Here is a 27,558-nt window from a genome sequence, read left to right on the forward strand (position 1 = left end):
TGTATATGATTGAAGCCGAAATAACTGGTGAAATCATCGCAATCTCGCCGGGTGACCGTACCGTAAAAGATAGTTGAATAACTTAATCGGTGTTCGGAAATAGAAACAAACGCATTTAAGAGTTTACGAACGGAATCGATCGATGTCGATGTACAAATCGCGAAGAGATTTTCGGAAAAAAATAAAGAACGCATTTTTAATCCATTCGGGCGCAACGATCATACATTGTATAAAATTACAGCCGAAATGATTCATGAAATTATCGCATTCCCGCTGGGCACTAACAGCGTAAAATACCTCGGAAGTTAACGGTCAACAACGCATGTATGTTACCCTGAAATCATCGCGATCTCGCCAGGTGAAAGTAGCGTAAAAAGGTTGAATGACGCATGTTAACCTAAATCAGAAAAAGAAACCAACGCATTTATTAGTTTGAATAGATCTGGGTTTGTTCATTATTACAATTTTAACACTGCACTTCACAAAGAAGATTTTTCTTTCTTTCAGAAAGGTCTACCAGGTAAAGATTTGCGTAAAAAGGATCACAACCTTCCACATTCAATCCTGTCGCATATTTTTCAAGAACGGATGTACAAAACGCGAAGAGATTTTTGGGAAGAAAGTAAAGAACGCATTCTTAATCCCTTCGGGCGCAACGATCATTACGTTGTACAAGATAACAGCCGAAATGATTCATTAAATCATCGCATTCCCGCTGGGCACTATAAGCGTAAAAATACCTCGCAAGTTACGGTAAACAAGGCCTGTATGTTACTTTATCTGCGCTGGTGAAAAACTTCACAAACTAGAATTATTACAATAAAGATTTAACTCATTTCAGCCCCTACTTTTTCGTCTAATTCACTAATGATTTCCCTTTATTCTCTCAATAATAATGATCCATAATTGTGTAATAACAACGCAAAGGATGTCCTTAGGTTTCATTTATGGGTATATGATGTCGTGCTTATGTTTTTCTTTGTTTTTGATGCGTACGGATATAACGAGGTACCGGTTATAACGAGGTAATATCGCCGGTCCCACGGACCTCGTTATAACGGGGTTTCACTGTATATATATATATATATATATATATATATATATATATATTATATATATATATATTATATAATACAGTTATATAGACAATGCACACCAATGTATATAATGATAATAATAATAATGATAATAATAATAATAATAATAATAATAATAATAATAATAATAGTTGTCTTATTTATCCAGGGTATCCTCTTCAGTGTTGCCACTGCTCTACCAGAGGGCCCTGCCATTATTATTACCACAGAGTTGCCAGGTACCCATTTGTACACCTGGATGGAGAGGGACATAGTGGGTAAAACATCTTGTCCAAGGACATAAGCACTGGGCGGGAATCGAACTCGGGTCCTCCAATCGGGAGTCTGGAGTCTTATCCACTATCATTCCACAGCGCCCCCACCTATATGATATATATAATTATGTACAATTATATATATTGTATATATAGATAGGTATAGATACATAATGTGATACTGTGCATTATCTCATATTTTCTTCGACTCTTCTTGGAGGGAATGATCTCCTTCATTATATGAGCTAATGAATATAATGACAAGAAGTGTATTTTGAGTCTATGTTCCCTAAATATCAAAATTATTGCAGGTTTATTGGAAGCATTCAATAACACATCTACACTCCGATACTTCACTATTTATCTATTGATTCTCATGTATGCAAGTCTCTAAGATCACCGGCTGAGTAATTCATACGTTCATTTCTCTGCAAAACAGTACTGTGGTAAAGAAAGAAAAAAAATAGATTCTCTATCCCGAAGGAGGTTTTTTAGTGGTGTGGTGTGGTGTGGTACGACGTGGTGTATGCAAGCTTCCGACATATGGCCGGTATATAGGTGTCGTTGCTTCGCTAATCAGCCACCAGATTGTCAGCTGTATAGGACACAGTCTCGCGATGCTTCCTTGGTTATTGGACTGTGAAACTCTGCTCCTAACTTTTAACGTCAACGCCCTTTCCTCCTTTGTCTTTAGGCACCATGTCTTCGGCAGTTCAACGTCATCAGGCTCGCAGTATCGCATTTCATCCGTCGAGCTCGGAGGACGGTTATTACTCGGTATCCGGTGGTGTTGAATTACAGGTCGGAAAGTCTCTGATTATTTCGCGATGAAATCACTACAGGGCTTTTTACACTTGTAAAATTTTGCTTAGCCCCGGACCAACGGTGGGGCTAAGGGGGGGCCTTAGCCCCACCGTTGGTACGGGACTATCCTTAGCCCACTTTCTGTTTACACTCGTTTTTGCCAAAGTGGGCTAGCCCCACCGATAGTACGGTACTATCTGGCCCTGCAAAATAGCAGGGGTTAGCACCGCAATTGCGGTGCTAGCACCGCAATTGCGGTGCCAAGCAAGTAAGTGTAAACAGAACGGAAAAATAATCCTGGGCTAAGCGACGGAGACGAAGTCCGACCCTCACTGACCAATCAGAAACGAGGTAATCAAGTGCTGCCGGTGCGTGCGTGTACGTGTACAGTACACAGCGTAATTATGAATATTCATGTGGTTTGGAAAGTCCGGGGCTAAGAAATACGAGTGTAAAAAGGTCAGTTTTCTCCTTAGCCCCGGACAAGAGATAGTACGGGACTAACTGGCGAGTGTAAAAAGCTGAAAAAATTGGTACGGGACTAACGATAGTCCTGGGTCAGAGAAAGTCCGGGGTTAAGAAACACAAGTGTAAAAAGCCCTTACATGTAGAGCTTAATCATGATGGCCATATTGTTTTAATTACATGATTTGGCAAGGCGCGCCCCTCATAATGAGAAATATCGCTGTTCAGCATGATGAATATAGCACCGAGCAGTAACAGTGTTAAAAGTACTGTTCATACATAGACAAACATTCATATTTGTTATGTAGTATTTGATAGGAAAACAGAATAAGTTGGAAAATTCCCAAGGTTTTTTTAATGCATCTTCTTTTCATTTTCCGATTAACGAACGTAGCCTCGCCATGTATGTTCATATACATACACACACACACACACACACACACACACACACACACACACATGTATATATGCATATGTGACCCTGCACCACAAAACAAACAAAAAGTCGCCAGACGTGGATTTTTAGTTAAGAGCAGATTCTGAAAGAGCAGACTCTAAGCTTTAAAATGATGTATAACTCAAATCAAATGGACTCTCTTAACCTACCTAAATATTGGAAAGAAAGCACACTCACCAGAAAAGTGTGAACTGAGAAAAGAGGCTCTAAGGCACAGAGTGTATTCAAGCGTTTAACCTTCACTAAGCCGTGCTATCTGTGCAATGAATGGGATACAAAACAGGATAAAAAGCACTGGTTTAACCCCAATGAAGGGATTATCAGATTAAGCTGAAATTTAATATGTTCTTTAAACACATTCTGTTCATGATAAATGCCAACTTTCAAAGCAGTAGAATCATTCTGTCTAAAGTTATTAGAGTTGAAAGTGAAGAGTGTGTACAGGTTTTTTTTTTAAAGAAATGAAAGGGGGACTTTAAAGACACACCTAATCACACCATTCTAAAAAAAGTGTTCGAGATAAACTGCTAAAAAACACACTTTCCTGTTCATTTTATGACATCAAATTTTAGCATAATGTAGTTGAAGACTTGTTCTTTCAGAAAATATAAAAAAGTCAAGATTGACCTAATTGACCCTTTTCACTTATTTTCAGTCCTCACACAAAATCAGTGTGTGCGACTTTTTGTTTGTTTGTGATGCACGGTCATATATATATATATATATATATATATATATATATACACATATTATAAAATATGTCGCCATGTCGACTGAAATGCATCCGCCTTGTTGCATTGTTCTTCCATAGGTCTGTTGTTCATCTTGACAGTGTGAGACTACAGTTTTACATGAGTGGCAAAAAAATAAAAAAAATTAAATGGCATTTTTGAAATGTTGATTGCACAGCCCCAAATGTGTATAAAGGAGTTTTTGCCATTGGGAGCAGTGATTTAAGAAATGTTCTAGTTAACACATTTTGGATGCATATCTTTAGGTCAAGCATATCATAAAGCACGCTACAAACATTTTGCAATAAAGCATAAAATAAAAGGAAATATCACTACTTTACCCACTAAACCATAACTGTAGACGGTTTAGTTTAGAAACAATTTTATTATAACTATTGTTCACATTCTTGTATTTGTAACAATACTTAACAATGATTATACTGAATGAATTCTTTACACTGGTTGTTCCTATCCCTAACTCACTTTTTGTAATTATTTTGAAGCACCAAAGCTGGCGTTTTGTTTTCATCTGCAAATGGTAAACAATGCCTTTATTAGACGAACAAGAGGTATTGGGGGATTCCTCTTATCTTTCTCTTTATTCAGTCAGCACGGGGAGGATAAAACTTGACAATGGGAGAAAATAACGGGTACTTCCCCAATTCCCCTATTTGTTAGTCTGTGTGTTAATACATTCCTTGAACCAGGTTTCGTTTGGTTGACTAAATTGATTGATTGATTGATTGATTGATTGATTGATTGATTGATTGATTGATTGATTGATTGATTGATTAAAAGGTCTTTATTCAAATATAAATCTGAGTCGGCGACTACAAGTCGAAGTACACAGATATACAAAGATTATACGGCAAAATAGACAGGATAATAACATAATCATAACAAATACAAAGAATTACATTACATTCAAACATTCTGTTTACACAACTAATACGGTTTTATCGCTACAAATTGTCATATAAATAAAAAAATAAAAAATAAAAAATGGTAAAGAGAGGAAGTATTTGGGAATTTGAACATTTTTACTTGATATTTGATTCTTGCCCAATGACATCATGGTTCACATCTTTTGTAAATATTCAATATCTTTTTATGACAATCTTGAGCTTTTTTTTTCAAAATACGGGAAAATGCAACATTTTAACATTATCACCTAATCTCTGACCCTACGGACAATATCTTCCTCACAAAATCATAATAATTTATCATACTTATTTACATTAAGTGTGCGCGCTGAGTAATTTTGAAGTTATTGATAAAAGAGTGTATTTTCAGCATCAAATGAAGAGTTTGTTCGCAAAAAACCGATAAGGGCATTTTTGAAGACTTTGAAGTATGGTCTCTGTCATAAAGTACAAAATAATACCTGTAAATGATATATTGGTCTATAAATATAAAGGTACATTTTTGAAGTTATGGTCAAAAGAAGCAAAAAAAAAATCTTATTATTCTCTTTATTTTTCTCGACCTTTAATCGCAAATATCTCCATTTGGCAAATATGGAATTATCAGGGGTTTTTTTGCGAGCAAACTCTTCAAATGGTTCATTTTTAGATTTTCACCTGACCTTTGACTCTTGATCTTTGACCTCATGACAGAAAAATTCTCAAAAGACTCACTGTCAAGCAGTATATTATGCAAATGCACTGTATACTAACTTCATCCATATGGAGAAATGGAGGAAAGGAGTGAACTTCTGGTATTTTCACTTGACATTTCACCTTTGAACTTTGACCCCATTGCCAAAAACTTTCCCTAGAGAATCTCTATCTAGTAATTTGATTGTAAACTATGCTTCATGAAAATACCTTCAGGCATTGCGAATATATGGGACAAATTTTGAAATCATAAGAATATGACAACGACCTTTGACCTTTTTGTGCACTCAAAAGTTGATATGCACAACTTCGTCCACGTACACATACAATGTACTTACGTCAAGTTTCATTTGGATATCACTACCGTTCTTAAAGGGTGGGTCCAATTTCGGTTGAGATGGGGCGTGAGGTTTCCAACATTTTTTCATCAAGTTCTTTTTTCAGATAATGAGAAACTTGTTATGAAATATGAAAGAGCAAACTCTGGTAAGAGAACTTCAAAGTTTATCTTATGAAAATTAGTTTTGAAATGGCTGAGATATCCAAAACAAAAGGATCCTTATAAAAGGGTAACCCACCTTTTATTAAAAGACTTTAGTTTTGAATATCTCAGCCATTTAAAACCGATTTTCATCAAATAAAGTTGAATTTCTCTCAGAATTGGAGGTTTCTTAACATCCATAAAGTTTTTTTTTTGTTTGGTTTATTCCTTCCCATTTTCAAGTCACACATAACAAGAGAATATTTACACTAAGAAAATACACACGACGCATAAGCCTAGCAACTGTCTTACAAATTAATTCAAAGTACATGCATACATTATGAACATGACAACATTCGATGTATAAGACGTATAGCATAATATCATCAAATATAAATTTCAGAAAGAAATCATAAATATAACAATTGTTAATTCAACTAATTAGTGATGATTATTGATTCAAAATGTGTTATGTCTTTACGATAAACACAATTTATCCAAAAATGAAAAATAAAACGGGGGATTTTAAATGAATTGATTTTAAGATTGTGCATTTCGAGACATTGTAATGACAGAAAAGTAGGAGACCGCGATCATAAGCCGCTGCTTGACATGGATCGGGCCTTAGAGTAAAATTCGAACTTAAATTCACTTTACATAACTGTACAACGGACGTGTCTACAAAATAGAATCAATAATCAACTCCTGAATATCGTAGTAATTTGTATGGTAAAACAGGATAGAGGGGGAAACCCAATTTTTTTTTTCAAGAGGCATTTTTAACTTTACAAAGTGGATAAGGTGTCGTAGTCTTCCCATTTAGCATTAGCAATAGTTGAACCAAAGCTTTAAACATTCATAACTTTTGAACGATTTGTCCGATTTTTCTCAAGCTTCACTGATGTGTTGTGTAAAATTGCCTCAATGATGCACATTTGGTCTCTATGTACTGTTCTCCCCCTTATTGTAAATAATCAGTACATTGTACTCTGAAACGATTGCCCTCTTTTCAATTTGGAATCTCATTGGCACTATAAATTTACCAGTAATTGTGTTCACATTGTTCAACAATTGTTACCATCTTTCTGTCCCGACCTCCATGTATGCAGATCTACACTGCGAAAACATATGTGTTAGATTTAACACCATGGGTCTTAAATCTAACACCGATCAAATGTCAATAGAGGACCACACCCACAGGTGTAGAAAGTATGTTGTGACGGTGTGGAAAAGTGTTCACCTGGCACTTCGTGGTGTTAATTTGACACTGCAGCTGGTGATATTTTGACACTGCGCTGGTGTTAATTCAACAATGACACCGCATGGTGTTGATTTGATATTGCTGGTGTTAATGCAATGGTACAATACCCATCCAGCTTCAGTATGTGACCACACCATCTGGTGTTACTATGGTGTAAATGTGTTCCCACTTTTTTTTCAAAAGGAAGTACAGTACTTTACACTCTAAATCCATGGAGTAAAATTTTGCTAAAGTAAACTCAAGAGTGCTCAATATTGAGCAAGATTGAACATTTAACAGCGGTAAATTCGCCTTTATTGAGCAAACTCGTTCTTTTTACCCCTCTTTACTCAATATTTACATACTTTCATTTTGCTCTTCTTCGTGAGTAAGGTTTGCTCCATTATCTTACTCAACTCGGAGTAAACTGCATTTTACACTCTCGCTGTTTACACTGTACCAGGCGAGCCCAGTCGCGATATTGCTATGTTAGGTGTAAAAAGGACACACGCGGATGACTGGTGGGTCATTTTTACACTTGCGCGCGCACGTGCATGCATACCAACTACATAAAGTAGTAGTCTGTACTGTACTTCGACGCGACATCGACAGAGCACGAAGCATGGCGGACAGCGAAGTTGCTTTTTTGCTGCGTCAATGGGGTCTTGTTGACCAAATCCCCAACTTTAAAAGTAAGTATAAATTACCAGTATATTTGTTTCCAATAATGTAGATGCTTCAAGTTAGTTGATGGTACCGTTCGGAAGTGGTACCTACGACTAGTTGACCTTGCCTGCGCCGCACAGCAGCTGGCTTTGCACTTCAAGCGTATGTACTCGGCGGCCGGCGCCGGCCCTCGGCGGCTGGCTCTTCAAAGGCCGGCCGCTTGGCCCATGTTCGACCTAGTCACTGACACAGGTCCAATACTCGGCATAATCGTGATAAGCATGTGTGCAAGAACTTGGTACAGTACCGTACTTTAGATTAGGGTTTTTGATAGGCCTAACGTTTACTTGTTAAATGTTAGACAAGGCTGCACACTGGCACTGGTCCGACGGTCCCTGACCAGTAAAAATCACTGTCGGACCAGTAACTTTTTCAGGAATGGACCAGTAAAAAATGGAAAGACTGGGTACTTACTGGTCCGATGGACAGGCCGGACCAGTAGAAAAAATGGGTTAGTGTGCAGCCCTGTGTTAGATCTACTTTTGTCAGACTAAGCCTTCATAGGCTATAGTCAAGTATAGAGTAGGACAAGTTGATAGAAATCTATAGTCTATGCTATAGGCCTAGTCTAGATACTACTGTCTACTGACAGTATGGTATTTCTACTGTCTTCTGGTTTGCTTGAAGCCTTGGCTTGCCTTTGATTTGTGTGAGGTCTGGATGCACAGATTACAACATTTTGTAACACAATGTCAAAGAGGTGAAATAATGCAGTAGAGTCTAGGCCTACATCATTTTCATATTAGTTCAAAGGCTTCAAACTGTGTCTGTTCTGTGGAATTTGACATTTTGGGAATCTGTCTAGATTTACCTCAAGACACATTTCCAAAATGTCAAAAATCTGCCGAACAGACACAGTTTGAAACCTTCCAACTAAATACATGTAATGATGTAGACCAAGAATATAACTCTAACTTAGAGTTACAATTGTACTAGTAAGTTACATCCTGTAGACCCTATTGTCTAGCTGTCTGCTATCTTTTCCTTCAGACTCAGTAGACTATTGTGCAACAACTTAAGTCTTATCCAGCTTATAATTTTCAAAGATAATTACCTAATCAGCCTTTACAACAACAACAAAAAAAAATGGGTGGCTGTTCAACATGTATACATTCATTTACCACTCTCTTTTTGGAAGAAGTTACTGGAGTTACACTATGGTCATAAACCCTTATCGTTCTTCACTTTCCTCAAATAATATGTTAGTACATGATCTGAAATAGATATGAACACAGCAAGGTTGAACTTGACATCAACTATGCAGTTTCGTGACTTACATGATTGACATCCTCTTACATGTATTACGATCAGTGAGTTAATGAGCAGTTGATAGCTGTAGGGGTTTACCAACATGTAACTTGAATCCATCCATAAAAGTAAAGGGTATATTGTCAAATATTGCTATTATATATTACCCCTTTAATACACATGTTTGCTTTCTCTCTTTTTTGTTGTTGAGATTTTTAAGTTTTGAGAATCGTGATAGAGGGAGCTTTTCAAAGGATGTTATGTGCTATTAGGAGACAGGGTTAAAAAAAAAAATCTGGTACCAATTAATTTTTTTATGTTTTAAAGTTTAAAAAGTGTGTTTTCTTCAACCAAATATTCATATCTATCCTGAAATAAATCATGTGCTTGTATCCATGACATGTCCTTGACTGTACCATTGACGTGGGGGGGGGGGGGGAATTGGGCTTGCATGATACCCTGAATTCCACTAGAAATACAAACTACCCAGACTTTAAACACTTAAAAAATCCCTTTAAAGAAAATCTAATCGCACACAATTTGTTTTTCCTATCCAGATTAAAAGAGCTATAAAATGGCTATAAAGGAAGGGGAAAGCGGCTAGTTGCATATTGTATGTACTGTATATTGTCTTCATTGAAGTGTGTTTCTTTGTGTGTTTAGTGTGTACGGTATGTGTGCTTTTACAGTGCCTTGACATTTCAATTTTTTTATTCAAATCATGCATTACTCCAAAAAATGTACAAAATTGTAGGCCTACCTCGACAATTAAAAACAAAAATACATGATACATTTCATGAGGTTATATCAACCAAGAAAATTGTTGATGTAATATTTTGAGGGGGGCAGGGGGAGACCACAAATCAATTTTGAAAAAACAGCATCATAATTCATATGATTTTTGAAATGACAAGGATGTCAAAAAGGCAATTTTGAGTATTTTTAATGGTAACAAACTTGAACAGTAATGCTTTTTGCTGTTTATGATAATCTACAGTATGGATTGTATAAAAGCACGCAAATCAACTTATCATTCATTTCTCTTTTTTTTCCTAAATAGAATTTACCATATTTTTTCTTTTGTTTTAGATTGTGGCATTGACCTGTCAGCATTCAAGCTGCTGGATGCAAGTCTTGTGAAGGATGTGATCTCCCAATTGGGCCCAAGGCTTAAATTTGTTCACCATTTCGAAAAATGGAAGAAACAGGCAAGTGTGTGACCAAGGACATCTCAAAAATCATTCCTGCAAAAATGTTTGCATGTTGCAAATGTGTGAAATCCTTTGAAAGAAGTGTGGACCTGTGGAACCACCTAAAGATCCACAACATAAACTCAAAGACCAAAACAAAACTTGTGTGTCATGTGCAAGAATGTTTTAAAACATTCTATCATGGTTATAGCTACAAGCGGCACTTGGAACAAGATCATGATTCCATTGTAGAAAATGTCAGTGATGGAGATTCTGTTGGAAACACAGTTTTTAGTGATGAAAGTGCATCAGAGCAGTCAGAAGTGCTTCCAAATGAAAAACCCACAGAGGAAATTTCATCAGCAATCAAACAGTCTGTTTCTGAATATGTAGCAAAACTTAAAAGCTCATCCCTGCCATCCTCCACAGTGCAAAGTATAATTTGTGACACACAAGAGCTGCTCACTAATGTAATTGAAGCAGTTCAACAAGTGTCAGCCCCCATCATCGAGGACGTATCTCAGGATATCAAACCCTCAGTTGATAAAATTGACACTCTACAGTCAGTCCTTGACATGGTGAAAGATCCTTTTGAGCATTTCAGTTTATCTACTCAGCATAAACAAAACCAATTTGCCCGCAACTGTAATGTTCTTATTGAGCCAGAAGAAATTGTTTTTGGCAATGTATACAAAGAATGTCTGAATACACATACTGGAAGGACTGAGCAGAAACAAGTTGAAGAAACTTTTCAGTACGTGCCAGTCGGTGAAAATCTGAAAGTATTCTTGGAACAACCAGGCTATATGTCAGTCATCATTCAGGAAAAAGACACTGCTGGCGAAAAAGATGTGCTTCAGACTTACAGAGATGGATCATATTACAAAGCTTGTGAAGGAAACCAAGACTGTGTGGATATAGAATTGTTGCTGTATAATGATGACTTTGAGACAGCGAACCCCCTAGGTTCAAAGAAAGGGAAACACAAACTTCTTGGTATCTATGTTACTGTTGCTTCTTTGCCCAAGAAATACCAAGCTAAACTGGAAAATGTCCTTTTAGTTGCTCTAGCAAAATCTTCTTTGGTATCCAAATATGGTGTAAATGTTGTTCTTCAGCGTATTTCGGATGACCTTGAAGTTCTCTTCACAGAAGGTCTTCATATTAATAGTCCAGATGGATTCACTGGCCGTGTACGTCCCCGACTCTTCCAGGCAGTCGGTGATAACTTAGCTCTCAATACCATGCTCGGCTTTGCTGGAAGTTTTAGTGCCAACTATTTTTGCCGGTTCTGCAAAGCACTCAAGGCAATATGCAGAAAACAGGTAGCTGTTGATCAAAGGTTACTCCGTACTGAAGAAAACATTGATTATGATATCAGTGTAAATGATGTTTCTCAAACGGGACTTCGGAGGTCGTGTGCTCTCAATACACTGAGCTATTACCATGTGTCGCAAAACTATGCTCCTGACCTGATGCATGATTTCCTAGAAGGGTTACTTCCAATCGAGATGAAACTTGTACTTTCAGAACTCATAAATCAGGGCAGATTTAGCCTTGATGAACTGAACTGTCGTATTCAGTCATTCAGCTATGGTATAACAGAAAAAGCAAACAAGCCCAGCCCCATCCTTCAAAGTCACCTTAGCAATCCATTTGGACCAAGTGGTCAAAAGGCTTCACAGATGAGTTGTCTTGCTGAGTTCTTACCCCTGATTGTGGGAGATAAAGTTGAAGAAGGATGTGAGTACTGGAGGTTGTTCACAGTTCTTCTGAAGATATACCAACTGGTCTTAGCACCAAACATTAGTACTGCTGTCACCTACTACTTGCAGTCAAGGATTAATGAGCATCATCAGTTATATTTGCAACTGTTTCCTGATAAGCATCTCCTCCCCAAGCATCACAACCTCCTCCACTATCCCAAGGCAATCAGACAGCTGGGCCCTTTGTCACAGTATGCTTGTATGAGGCAAGAAGGAAAGCACAAGCCTTTGAAAAAGTGGGCGAAAACTTGTAATAATTACAAGAACATCGCCAAGACAGTTGCACGTAAACACCAGGAAGCACAGGCATTCAGAATGCTCAAGAAAGAACACATCAACAGCGAATGTGTATACATCCACACATCAGAATTTGTCAAAGTTTGTGATCTTGAGAGCGAGGTAGAAGTATGTCGGCTGTTGAGCTGTGAACCTGATACCTTACTAGAATTGTGTGATAAAGTAACATTCTATGGATACACATACAGACCCAATGTCATGTTACTGACTGACTGGTGTGGTGAACTACCATCTTTCTCAAGGATTGATTATATTATGAGAAAGCAAGATGGACTGTATCTAATGATCCAGCCATGGAAAACAAAGTACTTTCATGATCACTTTCAAGCCTTTGTTGCATCAGAAGAGGAGTTGGATTCTCTACAGTTGCTTAATCCTGAAGACCTGTTTGAACACAGACCTGTCCATGCAGTGAAGAGTCATGATAGTGCAGATCATCAGTGGTACATTCCTACCAGATACATGCTGTCATAACTGCAACAAAGATCACTAGACCAAAGTAATAAACTTCAAAAATAACTTACAGGTACATGCTCACTTCAGTTTCAATTTTTCAATTTAACCATTTCAAACTTCTGTGCTTTCTTTCTACACAAAGTTATACATGAATGTACTGGTATATCAAATGAAAGGAAAGTAAGTACCGTGGTACAATTTTTCATTTTTTTTTTTGTTTGTAAACTAATGACCATTATACAGGATAAACCTATTGAAATGGAACAGAAGATACATTCAGTTTTTATGATTTCTCACTGACTAGCATTTATTTTCATTAAGGGCAAGTCCAAGATAAGGTCCCCTCAGAAGGCAAAATTTCATCTTTGCTCAATATTGACATGTTTGGTATCATTTTGAAGCTTATGAGTTGAAGTTTTGATTTCCATGGACAAAAAAATTATATTACGTAAATTTATGCAAATTTCAAGGGCTTCATTTGCATAAATGTGAAACACAGCGTTACGTATGGGACATTTATAAAAATTCATATTAATTCAAAGGAAAGCAAATGATATTTGATTAATATGTGGACATAAGAAGTTCATCAAATAGTTTAACTTGGTATGAAAATTTAGGGATTATGCAAATGATTATGCAAATTAGCTCGTGTCCTATCATGAGATGTCCCATACGTAACAAATTGAGGTCATTTTTTTAGGTTTATTCTGAAATTGCTAAGGTTATATTAATGCCCTTTTGGAAAGTTCTAATTTATTGTTTAGAGAAATTAAATACCATAGAAAAAAGAAAAAACAGTAAAAGGAGTATTTTTTATCAGGCACTGAAATAATATTACGTATGGGACAAATGCGTTACGTATGGGACATCCTCATACATAATGCATGTGAATGCATGTAGCTAGCTGGGAAGGTCTCTCAGTACACAAATGGTCAATCATCCTGCAGAAAGCATCCCAACATTGTAGCTACTTTTTGAGTTATAGACACTTTAGACAATACATGTATTTGACTGAACAATTTTCAGAAAGGGGGAGGGGAAAATGGCAAAATACACAATGAAAAATCAGCATTAAAGGGATGGTATAGTTTTTTGTAGAAATGGGGATTCAGTTTTCAACATTTAATGAGATGATTGGAAACCAATTATATGAATTACTAAAGAGCATACAATCCTAAGACTAGAGGAATTCAAAGTTTAGTGATTGAGATCCAATTTGAAATGGTTGTGATATAAATATTAGAAAAAAATATAAAGTAAAATGATTTTTTTTTTAAATTGCAAGTGATACACAAATTGTCCTTATTCAGGTTTCAATAATAGCCACGACAAAATTCATGGGTATACATACTAAGGTGTGACTCGTATCAATGACCTGACTGCTAGACAGACATCATATATCTACTCGATCACTGGGGTTCCACGCAGCAGGTATTGCTTATTTATAAAAATTAATATTTCTTGTGTCAAGTTGTTTTTTATTGAAACAAAATGGCAAACTACCCTTCATCAATGGAAGTAAACACTTTAAACTATTCAATTTTTCAGTAGTAACTATCCTGATAAAAATATGGCATACATACTCAGGTTGGTCTTAAAAGTATAGAATATGATTAGATATGATTATGATGGTAAATATTTGGGGAATATTGTTCCCTTGTCTATCTGGATCAGTATTTGAGTAGTTTTAACTGATTCCATTTCAATAGAAAATATGCAAAAATTTGTTTATGGGTATTGTGCACAATTATTTTGCGAAATACCCATAAACATGTCTCTCCACACACTAAACGAATGGGGGACAAAGGGCATGCATACTCAGGTTGGTCATAAAAATATAAAAATATGATTGAATATGATTAGGATGGTGAATATTTGGGGAATATTGTTTCCTTGACAATCTGGATCAGTATTTGAGTAGTTTCAACTGATTTTACTTCAATAATTATGCAAAATACCCATAAACATGGTTCTTCACACACTAAATGAATGGGGGACAAACTGTCCCATACGTAACTGTCCCATACGTAACACGTCATGTCTGTCTTTAATTAGAACCTGTAATTAGAGCTTTTTACCTAATGACACGAAACTTACCTGTGATAATCTTGAGTGTTGTGACTTTCATCACAGTGAGTTACAAGTTGAAGAATGAAATACTCTCAGAGAGTTTTGAGGTTGAAAAAAATGTTCAAAAAAACAAAATTTTCTGGTCCCATACGTAACGGCACATATTTTCTCTTCTAGAATATAATTGTGAAGGTCATTTTTCTCCATTTTTTGCATGATTATACTTCTCCTAGATATCAATCACCATGATAAAGTTCAATATGATCAAAAGCCATTAACACTATTTTTCAGGTCATAAAAGTCTCTGAATGTCCCATACGTAACGCGCGTGTTATCTTGGACTTGCCCTTAAGCTGGCTGGAAAGAACATCTTTTTTCTTATTAAGAGGACACCAAGATCATAACATTTGGTTGTGAGCAGGGCTTGCACCCTTCTTCCAGGCATACAAGTTATGCACTTCAGTTTTGATTTCATGCTGTACATCTCTCTGTTTATTGCATTGTTTACATCAATTAAAATGTCAGTTCATTTCCCTTTTTAATGATACTGAAATCATGGAATGTGTACAACATTTTTGTGTGTGACCATGTACAAAATTTTTGCATAATGGATTGGCATTGTTATCAGATCAATGATCATGAGTATGGAGGGGAAACAGTTCTCTGTGAATCACTTTCCACAATGCACAAATCTGTAATTCAACCCAAAAATTACTGTCTTGATTTGATTTTGCACTATAACTCAAAAGTGTGTATGTATCAGTAAAAATAATGTGCATGAGGATACAGTGCTGGCAACTGTACACTCATTCCAATAATTTTAATGTCAAGTAAGATTTATTAAAAAGGAATGATTATAAGCTCATTGCTGTTGAATTGCTAAACCCTTTTTGAGTGGTGTATTTTCATCCTTATAGGACAAAGCAAATAATGCTGCAGAATCTGTACTCAAAGACATGCAGATGGGCTGGGAGTCATCTGAAGTTTCTGATGATCTGATGCTGTCAGATATGGAATCAGTTACTTTTGACCTTTCCCAGGCTTCAACTATCCCAGTAGATGTAGAAGAACCATCATGCTCATCAGCTGTAGTTCAGGATCTGAACAGCAGCAGTGACACACCGCCACCACTCAAACGTCAGAAAGCAGTAAGATACGTAAGTTCACATTTCATATGTAATTCATTCAGTCATATTGATATACATGTACTCATGTTATTACATACAGTGTATGTGCATGTATATAGTGTCTCATCTGTACTTTGTGAAAATAATTTTTTTTTTTTTTTGTCATCATGCACAGTATAGATATGAGCAAATTTTTCTAAGATTCAGCCTTTCTTATGTTGTGTGTAGAGGAGGAATATATAAGCATTGGAATTTCAAATCACACCAGAATTCAGAGGTGTCATGATATTGACTCTGTTTTTTTTTTTTTTATTGTCAAAGTCTCTTGAAAATAGTCCTTCACTGCTGGGAAGCCCATTCTTGGTGCTAATTACTTATTATTTTGAGCCCTGATCATGCTACTGATTATAGTACTTGTACGCAGAACCAATTGAAATTACATGTACTGTATAATTTTTAGATTCTCTTCTAGCTAATATTTCGAAAGAAGTTGAAATATGCCAGAAAAAATGAATTGCCTCCTGTATCATGATGTTTACACACACACACACACACACACCATTTTTTAAACTCATGCAATCTTGAATATTTTACAGGATGTGGGTGAAATTCTGAAGAAATCTTTGGAAGGGAGGAAAACGTTAGAGGAAGTAACTCGAATGAAAGTCTGCACGCCACACAACACTCGTGTCATCTGCAATATGTGTACAGAGCATCTAGTAGACTTGCATGGCCTCAGGTAATGACATTTTACCATTTGCAATGGCATCCTAATATTACCTTGCTTCTGTCTGTGTTGATTTTGCATTCCTATTCTTTTTGTTTCTCTTCTCATTTCTTCTAACAAATAATCACATTCACTTTACAAGACCTTTTTTTTTTTAACCTAAAGTTGTATCTTCACGTAGGTGAATTTCTCATGTCCAATTCATTTCCAAACCCTCTTCTCCCTCTTCAGGAATCTTATTATTTATAAACCCTAGACTGGGAAATGTGTAAGATCTTCCATATTTTGATAACCCTAAAAGTCATTTTATCCAAGGATAGTATCATTATGACTCATATTTTTTTTTTTTATTTAGGCCTATACCCATAATTGGATATGCAGGTTCTCCACTGTTCCTAGTGCTTGAATACAATCTGTTCTTCCATTTTCATGAACAGAGAATCATGTTTAATGTCTGGTTTTTAATACCCTTAAGTGGTAAATTTATTCAAGGATTACATAATCATTCATCTCAATTTGATACCCTTTCCCCCAGATTTTTCCTGTTTTTGATACCCTTGTAGGGATTCCCTGTAGGTTCCTGGTCTGGTGCTGAGAAAACTAGCCTCTTTTTGTTAATGCAGATGATGTACAAGCTTTATAGGATATACTTTATGGGGGAGGGGGGAATGCTCAACTACACCACAGTGCTTTGTGTGGGAATTGTATCACATGTGCATTTGCAATGATTTATGTACATTTCACTACAATTCTCATATTTTTTGTCATCAGACCTGGCCCTGACATGAAGGGGGCAATGGCCTCCTCCATCATTGCAGAGTTCCCCTTCCTTAAAGATCCAGCTGGCAATGGAGACGTGAGTAGACAGTTTAAAAATTACTGACTTAGCAGTCATTTGATTTTTCGTAAGACACAACCCAAGTTGACAGATAACTATTGACAAATGATATCTTTGGAATAAAATCAATGAATAACATGTAGAAATATGTATATAAATATATATATATATATATATAATTTAATGCTGATCTTACTACAGGCTTCAGAAATATAATGAAAATGTTTGTGGATGCCTAGCTGTACATGCATGTACAGTGCAGACATTTCATTCTTTGCTAGGAGCAATTTTAACAACATCTGTCCATAAGTGCATGTGTACAGGTACTACAGGATTATGATAAATTGCTAAAATTTACCATGTTTGTGGGCAAAGTATTAAGTGGCTTATTGGTTCAAGGTTCATGTTTCATCTAAAACAGGGTTTAGTTATTAAAAGATACTGGGTACAGGTGTTCCCTTGCACTATACTACAAGGAGAAAGAATCAATTGTACATCAGTTTACTTGTTTCTCTATGAAGAGCAATTAGTGAAAATAACCCAAATGGACTTAGTTGAGATATAAACAAAAATAGAAACAAAGAATGTCAAAAGAATTCTGAATTTAGAGATGTTATGATTAACGATCTCGCACCATTACCATAAATAGTTAGCTTCCTTCTGTCACTGATTCTGAAAAAGCTTTGTCAGCATTTGGGTTTTGATGATGCTATTCTTGTTACCATGCTTTACCATGAGATTTCTGTGTCAATGACCTTTTAACCTCACAACATAGCACTGTTGCATTTTTAGCTTTGTACACTCTTACCATGCTTACCCAGTACTTTTAAACCTGGTGTTGTGTCTTTTTAGTTGATAATACATACAGTATTGTGTTAGCATGTTTGAAGTCTCTGAAACACTACTAACCAATTTCCTATGTCAAGTTCGTGACCATTTCATCTTACAATGTTAATATGTGTATTACAACAATGATTGCCTTGGAGATTGAATTCTTGCAAATATTTACAAATGTATTTACCAATCTGAGTATCATTACACTCAAACAGCTGTAAATTTGAAACCCATGTGCATTCTCAAACAGCTCTGTAATGCATGCTGAACAATATATCATGCACATGTATCATGGTATTTTAGATAAATTTTATGATACATGAGTTACAAGTGTACTTCTTCATATTTTGCATACTCATATTTTTCAAGGTTTTGCTTGTAGTTCAAGCTCTGGAACAAAAAATCCATAACTTTGACATTTTTAGTTATAATTCAGTCTAAATATATATCAAAACACATTCAGAAATTTTGACCCTGTCAGAACAAAAAATTACTCCCTTTACTGTGAAAATAACCATATAAACTCTTTTAATTGTGACATTCTTCTTGCTCATTAATATTATTTCATTTCTTTTTTAAAGGAGGAGTGGTACTTGAAAGGGAGTACCAAACTTCCAGCAGGTGGTAGGCTGGAAAACCGGCTGAAGTACCTGAGAAGGAAAACAGCAGAGCAAGACAGGAAGCAAGACAAAGCCAAGGTTGGCAGTCCTAAGGATACCACTTCAAGTTCTTCCAATGAGGATTCAACCTCATCATTGCAGATGAATTATGGTATGTGCTTACAAATGTAGCCAATTATCTCCAAAGTAAAGTGAAGCAGGCTTGAGAAATACTTGCCCTGTATAAAAAATTTGTTTCTGTGCATCAAGCAGTAAACAATTGAGTTAAATGTAGATTTACCTACAACAATCTATTCATTTGCATAATTTTTCCACCTTGGGTCTGTTAGCAAGGCTTGAAAAAAGTGACTTCATTGCATTTTGGGGTTAAATATAAATTTGTATTGATTGAATGTTAGTACTAACTTTTTAAACCCATTTAAAGAGTAATTTTTGACTGGGTCTAAGGGGAAGTGCAAGTTATAGAAAAATCAGCGTGACTTGGGTAAAATGTGGCAATATTTCTATATGCACTATAATTATGATATGCTTTGTTCTTATACTTTGTTTACTTTTAGGAGAATTAGCAGCCCAAGCAATATTGTTAATGATGTCTGATAATGCATACAGCCTAACACAAAAATATTGGGCTATTTCAGAGGTTTATAGGTCAGAGATGGGTGGGATGGCTATATCCCCCCCCCCCCCCCTTTTCAGGGTTAAAGCTAGAAAATGCTAGGATGAACATTAAGGCTATGCATTTGTTCTCAGGCTTGATTCAATAATGATTGTTATTATGAGTTTCCATAATTTGTATCAGATTTGGCAGACATGAAAGCTACGACCGAATGGTTGAAGAGTCATGACACCCCTCACAAAGACGTTGTGGCCAAGATGGAGCAGACAGCAGCTTATAGAAGGGACTTTGTACATTCCAACCTGCCGAGAAGTTCAAAGAACAAGCCGTGTGTGACTGAAGTGCTGGCTGAGTTTCCACACCTTCTTTCTCCTGGAATGGTAGGTGCATGTTACGTCCCCATTGTGAATGGCAGGTGCATGTTATATCCTCATTGTAAGCTGTCACAGGGGTTTTATTATCATGTCCAATATCTACCAAAATCTAGATGAACAAAATTATTGCAGTCAGTGTTTGCCATATTTGCATGTACACACAAATGCCTGATTTTTGTTGTTAAATCACAGCGTGCAAAATTAAAAAAAATAAATAAATCTGTACATATTCTATAGATAACATTGTATGAAGTATGTTTTGCCTTCCTACCCATAGAATAGTATGAAATATATATATATATTTTTTAATGTAAGAAATCATCTAATATGAAATATACATGTATATTGATATCATCAATGCTTGTCTGAATATCCATTTCTGTTTCTCTTCAAAAGCAATTTATTTATTTATTTTTTTTGGGGGGGATGGGGTATAGATGAGGTTTCTTGTGCATCATCTTTATTATGCATGTAGCTTCTTACGGTAAGATTTGATGGGGGTTAAAGGTCTCTTGCTGATGTGTGAGTAAGGAGACAATTTGACTGCATGCTGTAGATAAAATTTTTTCCCCCATGTTAGGAGGGGGGGGGGGGGCTAATTAAGCTCCCCCTCCCCTCTGGAATACATAGGGTTAAGGCACAGTGTGTGTTGGGAACATACACAATGGACTAAGATGGTGAGAATTCAAGATCTAACAGGCAAATTAACAGACAAAAAACAAAATAACTGCAAAAACATGTTTTGTTGTTGTTGTTTCTTGTTTCTTTGCAGATTGAGCAGGATTACAACAAGCTATTTGATGGAAAGGGGGACCTTCTCTTCACAAAGTGGCCAGTAGTATCATCTTGCATTCTGGACTATGGGAATAGAATTTCTCCAGGGTGGAAGGTGAAATTCGGAGTACAAGAAAGACGTGATGAGGACTTCACTCAAGGTGTGTAATTATTGATAGATACTGTAGACTTAGGGGACATTTGACAGGCGGGTGACTTTGGACAGTTTAGACAATTTCACTTACATTATTTTGCTGCTTGCAATATACAAGAGAAGTGCAGTAATTCAAATATTCACATATCCCCCTTTCATAACCTACAAAAATATTTGCAGAAAAACCAACAGCAAAAAAAAAAATGTAAGTAAAACAATTCCTGTCCAAAGTCACCCAACTGTCCCGTCCCCTAGTTCATGGTAACACATTATATTTGATTTTAAAATGATGTGATATACACTTCATCATCCCTCATAATGTAGATGTAATAGGATTTATAGAAGTGTTTTACTCCATTGCATTCTTCCAAATGGTGTATTTAGTAAAAACAGCACCAAGGGTCGTTTGTGCCCTTTCCAACATCTGACACCGAGGCAAGTGCTGGAATCAAGCTACTTCCAACTACTGCTGCTCGTGGCTTCTATTGTTGCTCATCATATTAACCTTTTTGTAATCTTTGTTGTAGCCCCCACCTACATTTGGGCACCTTCCCCAAATACACAGCACACAGCACACCACCAATTCTTCCATAAAAGAGCAGTGTGCATGTCTGCAAATCTGCATAATAATCTTAAGTCATCACTGGCCGATCCAGGATTCTTAAAAGGGGATGGGGGGGGGGGGGGGGAGGCGGGCAAAAATTTTGCCGCATTTTCTTGTGATTACTACAAAAAATAGCAGCATAAAAAGGGTCGAGGGGCTGTGGTTGAATTTTTTTTTTTTGCGTGTGATGACTAAAAATGTGTTATCAACCAAATAAGGGGTGGCAGTGGCTTATTTGCCCCCAATCGCCCACTGGTTATAAAATAAGCCCTGAATTTGAAGAGATATAAAGCTGATATGTGAATTGAAAATATGCCAGGATTGATTTATGGTGTGAAGACATATGTAGCGTAAAATCTTTCATATTCTAATAAAGACTCTTTGTGTACTCCACTAACAGAGGAAAAGGCAAATCTGGCTTTTCTTATGCTGTCACATCTGTTCCCGGGCAAGAAGTCATCAAAAGGGGGAAGAGCCTCTTCCCAAGAGTCATTGGAGTGTTTCATCGACTGCCAAAAGGTATGTCAAATGTTTGTAGCAAAAGCAGTATTAGTGAAGAAAATTGAAAAATTTTGTGTTAGCATGGGTCACATCTCCGTACAGCAAGATCAACTCCACGTATCAAGTCAAGACATGAACACTTTGATGCTTCATCAAAAAGGAATGTGTATTGAATAAAAAGTTCCAGTAACTGTTATGTGCTACTAAAATGTTTACATCTGTTTGCCTGAGAGCTTAGTTGTCAAAGTTATATTTCACGTATTACTGATGTCAAGTTTTATGTAATAGGGTCCTGGCATGTGAACTTGAATCGCGCTTATGATGGTAAGAAATGTAACCATTTGAATTTTACACGTACCAGAACTCGCTGGCCCTAATTTTAAACTATATATAGGATTAACAGGGGAAGGAAAATGCATAGAGTATTAATCACAAAGATTTGTGTGATGTGTTGCAGAGTTTTAACCTAAAGCAATATTGACTGAAATCAGTCATTTAAAAATATCACCACGGGAATGAAATGTTTCATATCACTATTGATGGTAGTCGTTTCTTGCAGATTTTTATTCTTTGATTGAAACTATTTCTTTCCAGTATAGTGGAGGAAACAGCAAACTTCGTTTTCAGACTTTGTGAGCCATAAGATAAGATGTACTTTTTATGCCTCTGCCACGAAGTGGTGCTGGAGGCATTATGTTTTCGGGTTGTCCGTCCGTCCGTCCTTCCGTCCGTCCGTAATGAATTTTGTAGACAGCGTAACTTAAAAACCTCTTGAGGTATCCTAATCAAACTTGGCATGTATGTGTATTAGGGGGTGAAGTTGTGCCTATCAACTTTTGGGTGCACATGCTCCAGGTCAAAGGTCAAAAGGTCAAGGTCAAATATGTAAAATTTCTCTATTTCCACCATATCTATGCAATGCCTGAAGATATTTTCTTGAAACTTAGTGTATACATGTATTACCCAATTTAGATTCTCTAGTGAAAGTTTGGGGTCATGAGGTCAAAGGTCAAAAGGTCAAGTAAAAATATTAAAACTTCACTTTTTTCTCCGTACCTTGGAAATTGTTCAAGGTATCTTCATGGAACATAGTATATTTACATGTACTGACTGGCAGTGATTATCTAGAGAATTTAGGGTTCATGGGGTCAAAGGTCACGGGTCAAAGGTCAAAGGCAACACTTCAAAATTTTACTATTTCCCTCATATTTATGCAATGCCAGCAGGATTATTTTTTTTTTTAAACACTTGGTGTATGCAAATATAACCCAATAGAGATTCTCTGGAAAGTTTCTGTTTTTTTTGCTTTTTTTTTTTGCCTCAAAGGTCAAAGATCAAGTGAAAGTGCTGAATTAGCTTTTTCCTCCATATCTCGGAAGTGGCTCGAGTTATCTTGAAACTTACTACATATTTATGCATGTCCTGCCTGACAGTGATTATCGTATGAATCTTAGGGTCAAAGGCCAGATGAAAATGGTAACAATTTACTGTTCAATACAGAAATTGCACTTTTTCTCCCTACCTTGAAAATTACTTAATGCATAAACTTATGAATGGGTCAAAGTCAAGTTAAAGTCCTTAAATCCCCAAATACATGCTCTCCTATTCATCCAATCAAACCTAGGTTAAAGGAAGGTGAACATTCAACACATTTGTGACAAACGTCATTTTAATTTTTGCCAATTTTGTGAAAATGTAATCACACATTGTCCACATGTACTATAGACCTATTAGGAGAATCATGCATTATGGCGGAGGTATACTAGTCGCCATAGCGACATTTGTAGTTTAATATTTATCATTTGCAGGAAGGAACCAGTCTCGAGGCCTACCGAAAAGACCATGGGAGGAACCAGCCTTTCGTCCTGGCTGTAGGGAACAATGTCTGCCAGCCAATCCAGTGCTTCGTCATTCTGGAGAGCCAAGTGTTTGAGAGAAAGAGCCTCGTATCTGCTGTTGACCTGTGCTATAAGATATTTCAGATCTTTGATCTGGAGTATCCAGCACAGGCTCGAGCCATGTGGGTGATCTTGGACACTGTGGTGTATGGGGTGGAAGCAGGTGCCCAAGAAACGGGGGCAGTAAAGGCCTTCAGAGCCTACTACCATTTTAATAAGAAGTAGAGAAAATGTTCAGCTGAAGACTGGTATTAACTTCTTGGTTAGGGGAAGACATATCTGTAAGTTGAAAAAAAGATTATATTAATCATGTGTTAGTGGATTCCCATACCTTTCCTACCCACTGTATCATCTGGAGTTCAGTTAGCGTGAGCTGGATGGTGTTTCTGCTTGTAATTCTCTTGTGATAGATTCCCCCAGAATGGCAAAATGGTAAACACTCGATTACAAGCACATACATGTACTACTGTGGTGTCTTTGGAGAGCATGCTCTTACATAAAATATTTAAGCAGAGTAAAGATTGATTGAACTGTTGTGATAACAAAAAAGAAATATATCTTCTTAGTATGAATACATATCCATAATCCAAGAAATATAAAAGATGCAATTCTTAAAGTCAGTATGTGCTGCTAATCAAGAATTTACGGTACATCAATTTTGAAACAATCACTGTTTCGTCATTCTTGTGAAGCAAGCGTTTTAGCAGAAGAGTTTTGTATCTGCTGTTCACCTGTGATATAAAATCTCTTTTAGATTTTCAATTCATAGTATCCCACACAGGCATGAGCCCTGTGGGTCATTTTAAATCTTTTGGAAGCAAGTACGATGAAAAAGGGGCAGTAAAAGCCTTTAGAGCCTTCTACCAGTTTAATAAGAGGTAGAATGTTCACTTAAAGGTAAAAATTAACTTAATGATAAGGGGAAGACAAATAGCTGTATGTTGTTTTAAAAAAATTATTATTATTATTATTATTATGTTTTAAGTGGGTTCCATTTCAGGATCATATATGCTACATCATTTTTATACCAATTTATTTTACATGTTCATATTGTTTGTCCCCGCCGAACGAGTTCGAGCAGGGGACTATGAAACGGGCTCCGTACGTGTGTGTGTCCGTGTGTCCGTCCGTCCGTGTGTCCGTCCGTCCGTGTGTCCGTGTGTCCGTGTGTGCGTCCGTGTGTGATCAAAATCTTCAATTTGCTACTTCTCTGTCATTTATGAGCCAATTTTGATTCTGTTTGCTTTATATGATAGCACTACATGGGAGCTTTGAAACTTCTACACAGAATTTCAGTCGTGACCTTTGACCTTGACCTTTGACCTATATTGTACATTTTGCTACAAAATGCTACTCCTTCGCCATTTCTAACCCGATTTCGATTCCGTTTGCTTTATGTGATGGCACTAGGTGAGGGCTTCAAAACTTCTACACAGAATTTTGACCTTTGACTTCTTTGACCTTTGACCTTGATTTTTTGACCTATATTGTACATTTTGCTACAAAATGCTACTCCTTCGCCATTTCTAACCCGATTTCAATTCCGTTTGCTTTATGTGATGGCACTAGGTGAGGGCTTCAAAACTTCTACACAGAATTTTGACCTTTGACTTCTTTGACCTTTGACCTTGATTTTTTGACCTATATTGTACATTTTGCTACAAAATGCTACTCCTTCGCCATTTCTAACCCGATTTCGATTCCGTTTGCTTTATGTGATGGCACTAGGTGAGGGCTTCAAAACTTCTACACAGAATTTTGACCTTTGACTTCTTTGACCTTTGACCTTGATTTTTGACCTATATTGTACATTTTGCTACGAAATGCTACTCCTTCGCCATTTCTAACCCAATTTCGATTCCATTTGCTTTATGTGATGGCACTAGGTGAGGGCTTCAAAACTTCTACACAGAATTTTGACCTTTGACTTCTTTGACCTTTGACCTTGATTTTTTTACCTATATTGCACATTTTGTTACAAAATGCTACTTCCGGCGGGGACATATGTTACGCACCGCGTAATTTCTACTTTTCCTTGTTTTATTTGGAGTTTGCTTAATAGGGTGAGCTGCATTACATTTATGAGTTTGTTCTCGTTCTTGTGAAAGATTTCTCCAATATGGCAAATACCGTAAACTCTGAATTACAAGCACGTACATGATCTCTTTGAGTAGCATTGTTTTTGCATACAAATTTTAGCAGAGTAAAAATTGACCTGTCTTTAATAGTAACAGTGAAACACATATATCTTCTCAGAAATAATGAATACATATCAATAATCCTTCAAGGTGGTAAGCTTTATTTTTTAAGGGAAAGTTTATGATACATCAAATCTGAAACAGTAGTGAAATGCAAAATATGTAGCACCTATGTCTTTCTGGTTTTCTTTTGCTGGAGGATTTTTTTTTTCCAACTGCAGAAAAGGCACCGAATTATTTGGCTTGTAGCCCAGTGTTTCATTATTCTTGTAAAATGAAGTGTTTGAGCGGAAGCTCTTAGTCTCATACATGTATCTGATGTTGACTTGTGCTATAAGAAATTTCAGATCTTTGATCTGGAGTATCCAGCACAGGCTCGAGCCATGTGGGTGATCTTGGACACTGTGGTTTACGGGGTTGAAGCAGGTGCCCAAGAAACAGGGGCAGTAAAGGCCTTCAGAGCCTACTACCATTTTGATAAGAAGTAGACAAAATGTTCAGCTGAAGACTGGTATTAACTTCATGGTTAGGGGCAGACACCTCAGTATGTTGTAAAAGAAATCATAATCGTGTATTCGTGGAGTCCATTTCAGGTTCTTATATAGTATGTCAGCATTATACCTCTGTATTTACATGTGAATGTTGTGTTTTTTAAGTTGAGTTCAAGTTCAAGTTCAAGTTCGAGCTAGGATGAGCTGAATGCTATATCTAAGTGTAATATATTCTGGTGATGTACTTCCCCAAATGGCAAATTTACTTCAAATCTGAAACAGACAAAAATATATCTTTGAGGCCCTCTGCTGGAGGTGCTTATTCCACATTATAATTTTCGTTAATTTTCAGTGTTAAGGCTCATTTACATGGCATCACGGCACAGCATTTACAAGATATCTAGTCTGTGATTGGTCAGTGCGCGCAGAGTGTTAATCAATCACGGTTTAGATATCGCGTTAATGCTGCGCCATGATACCGTGCCAGATACGATATAAATGCACCTTTATACTTGTTATGCCTGTGCCCATTGAAGACATGTTTCTGGTTCCTTTATGTAAAGAATTAATCATCATGTACCAACTTATTGATTATTTTGTCCTTTGAGAAGGTCTACAGCTAGTTTACATTACTGGTTAAGAAAATTATGACTTGAAGTGTCATCATTCCACTGCATGCTTTATTTTCCTATCATGTAAAGTTTTACATGTGTACAAGCTCTGCATGCATAAAGACAGTCTATTTCAGTGTATAAAGGAAGTTTGAAGTAACAACTCAATTTCATGTGGTTTATTTCATATGGCCATATATTTTGCAAAGGGTGTTCTATAAAACCAAGGTTTACAATTTATGTGATGTAAGACTTTGCTGGAATATAAATGTAGAGCAACCAAAATATTGACC

The 27,558-nt window shown here is 36.6% G+C and overlaps 1 protein-coding gene across 1 annotated transcript; it reads left to right on the forward strand.

Annotated features, from left to right (window-relative positions):
- Positions 1-7,387: 7,387 nt before the first annotated feature.
- Positions 7,388-24,917, forward strand: LOC139718794 (uncharacterized). Its single transcript, XM_071630262.1, has 10 exons — positions 7,388-7,837; positions 10,209-10,327; positions 15,816-16,055; positions 16,622-16,764; positions 17,524-17,608; positions 19,006-19,195; positions 19,844-20,040; positions 20,807-20,969; positions 21,967-22,085; positions 23,876-24,917. Exons 1-10 carry the CDS (start codon positions 7,660-7,662, stop codon positions 24,188-24,190), a joined length of 1,749 nt encoding a protein of 582 aa, XP_071486363.1. The 5' UTR covers positions 7,388-7,659; the 3' UTR covers positions 24,191-24,917.
- The last annotated feature ends 2,641 nt before the right edge of the window (positions 24,918-27,558 follow it).

This window comes from Diadema antillarum, unplaced genomic scaffold, assembly GCF_040938485.1.
Source record: "Diadema antillarum isolate AM-2024a unplaced genomic scaffold, OU_Dant_1.0 scf00000008, whole genome shotgun sequence".
NCBI classification, from domain to species: Eukaryota; Metazoa; Echinodermata; class Echinoidea; order Diadematoida; family Diadematidae; genus Diadema; species Diadema antillarum.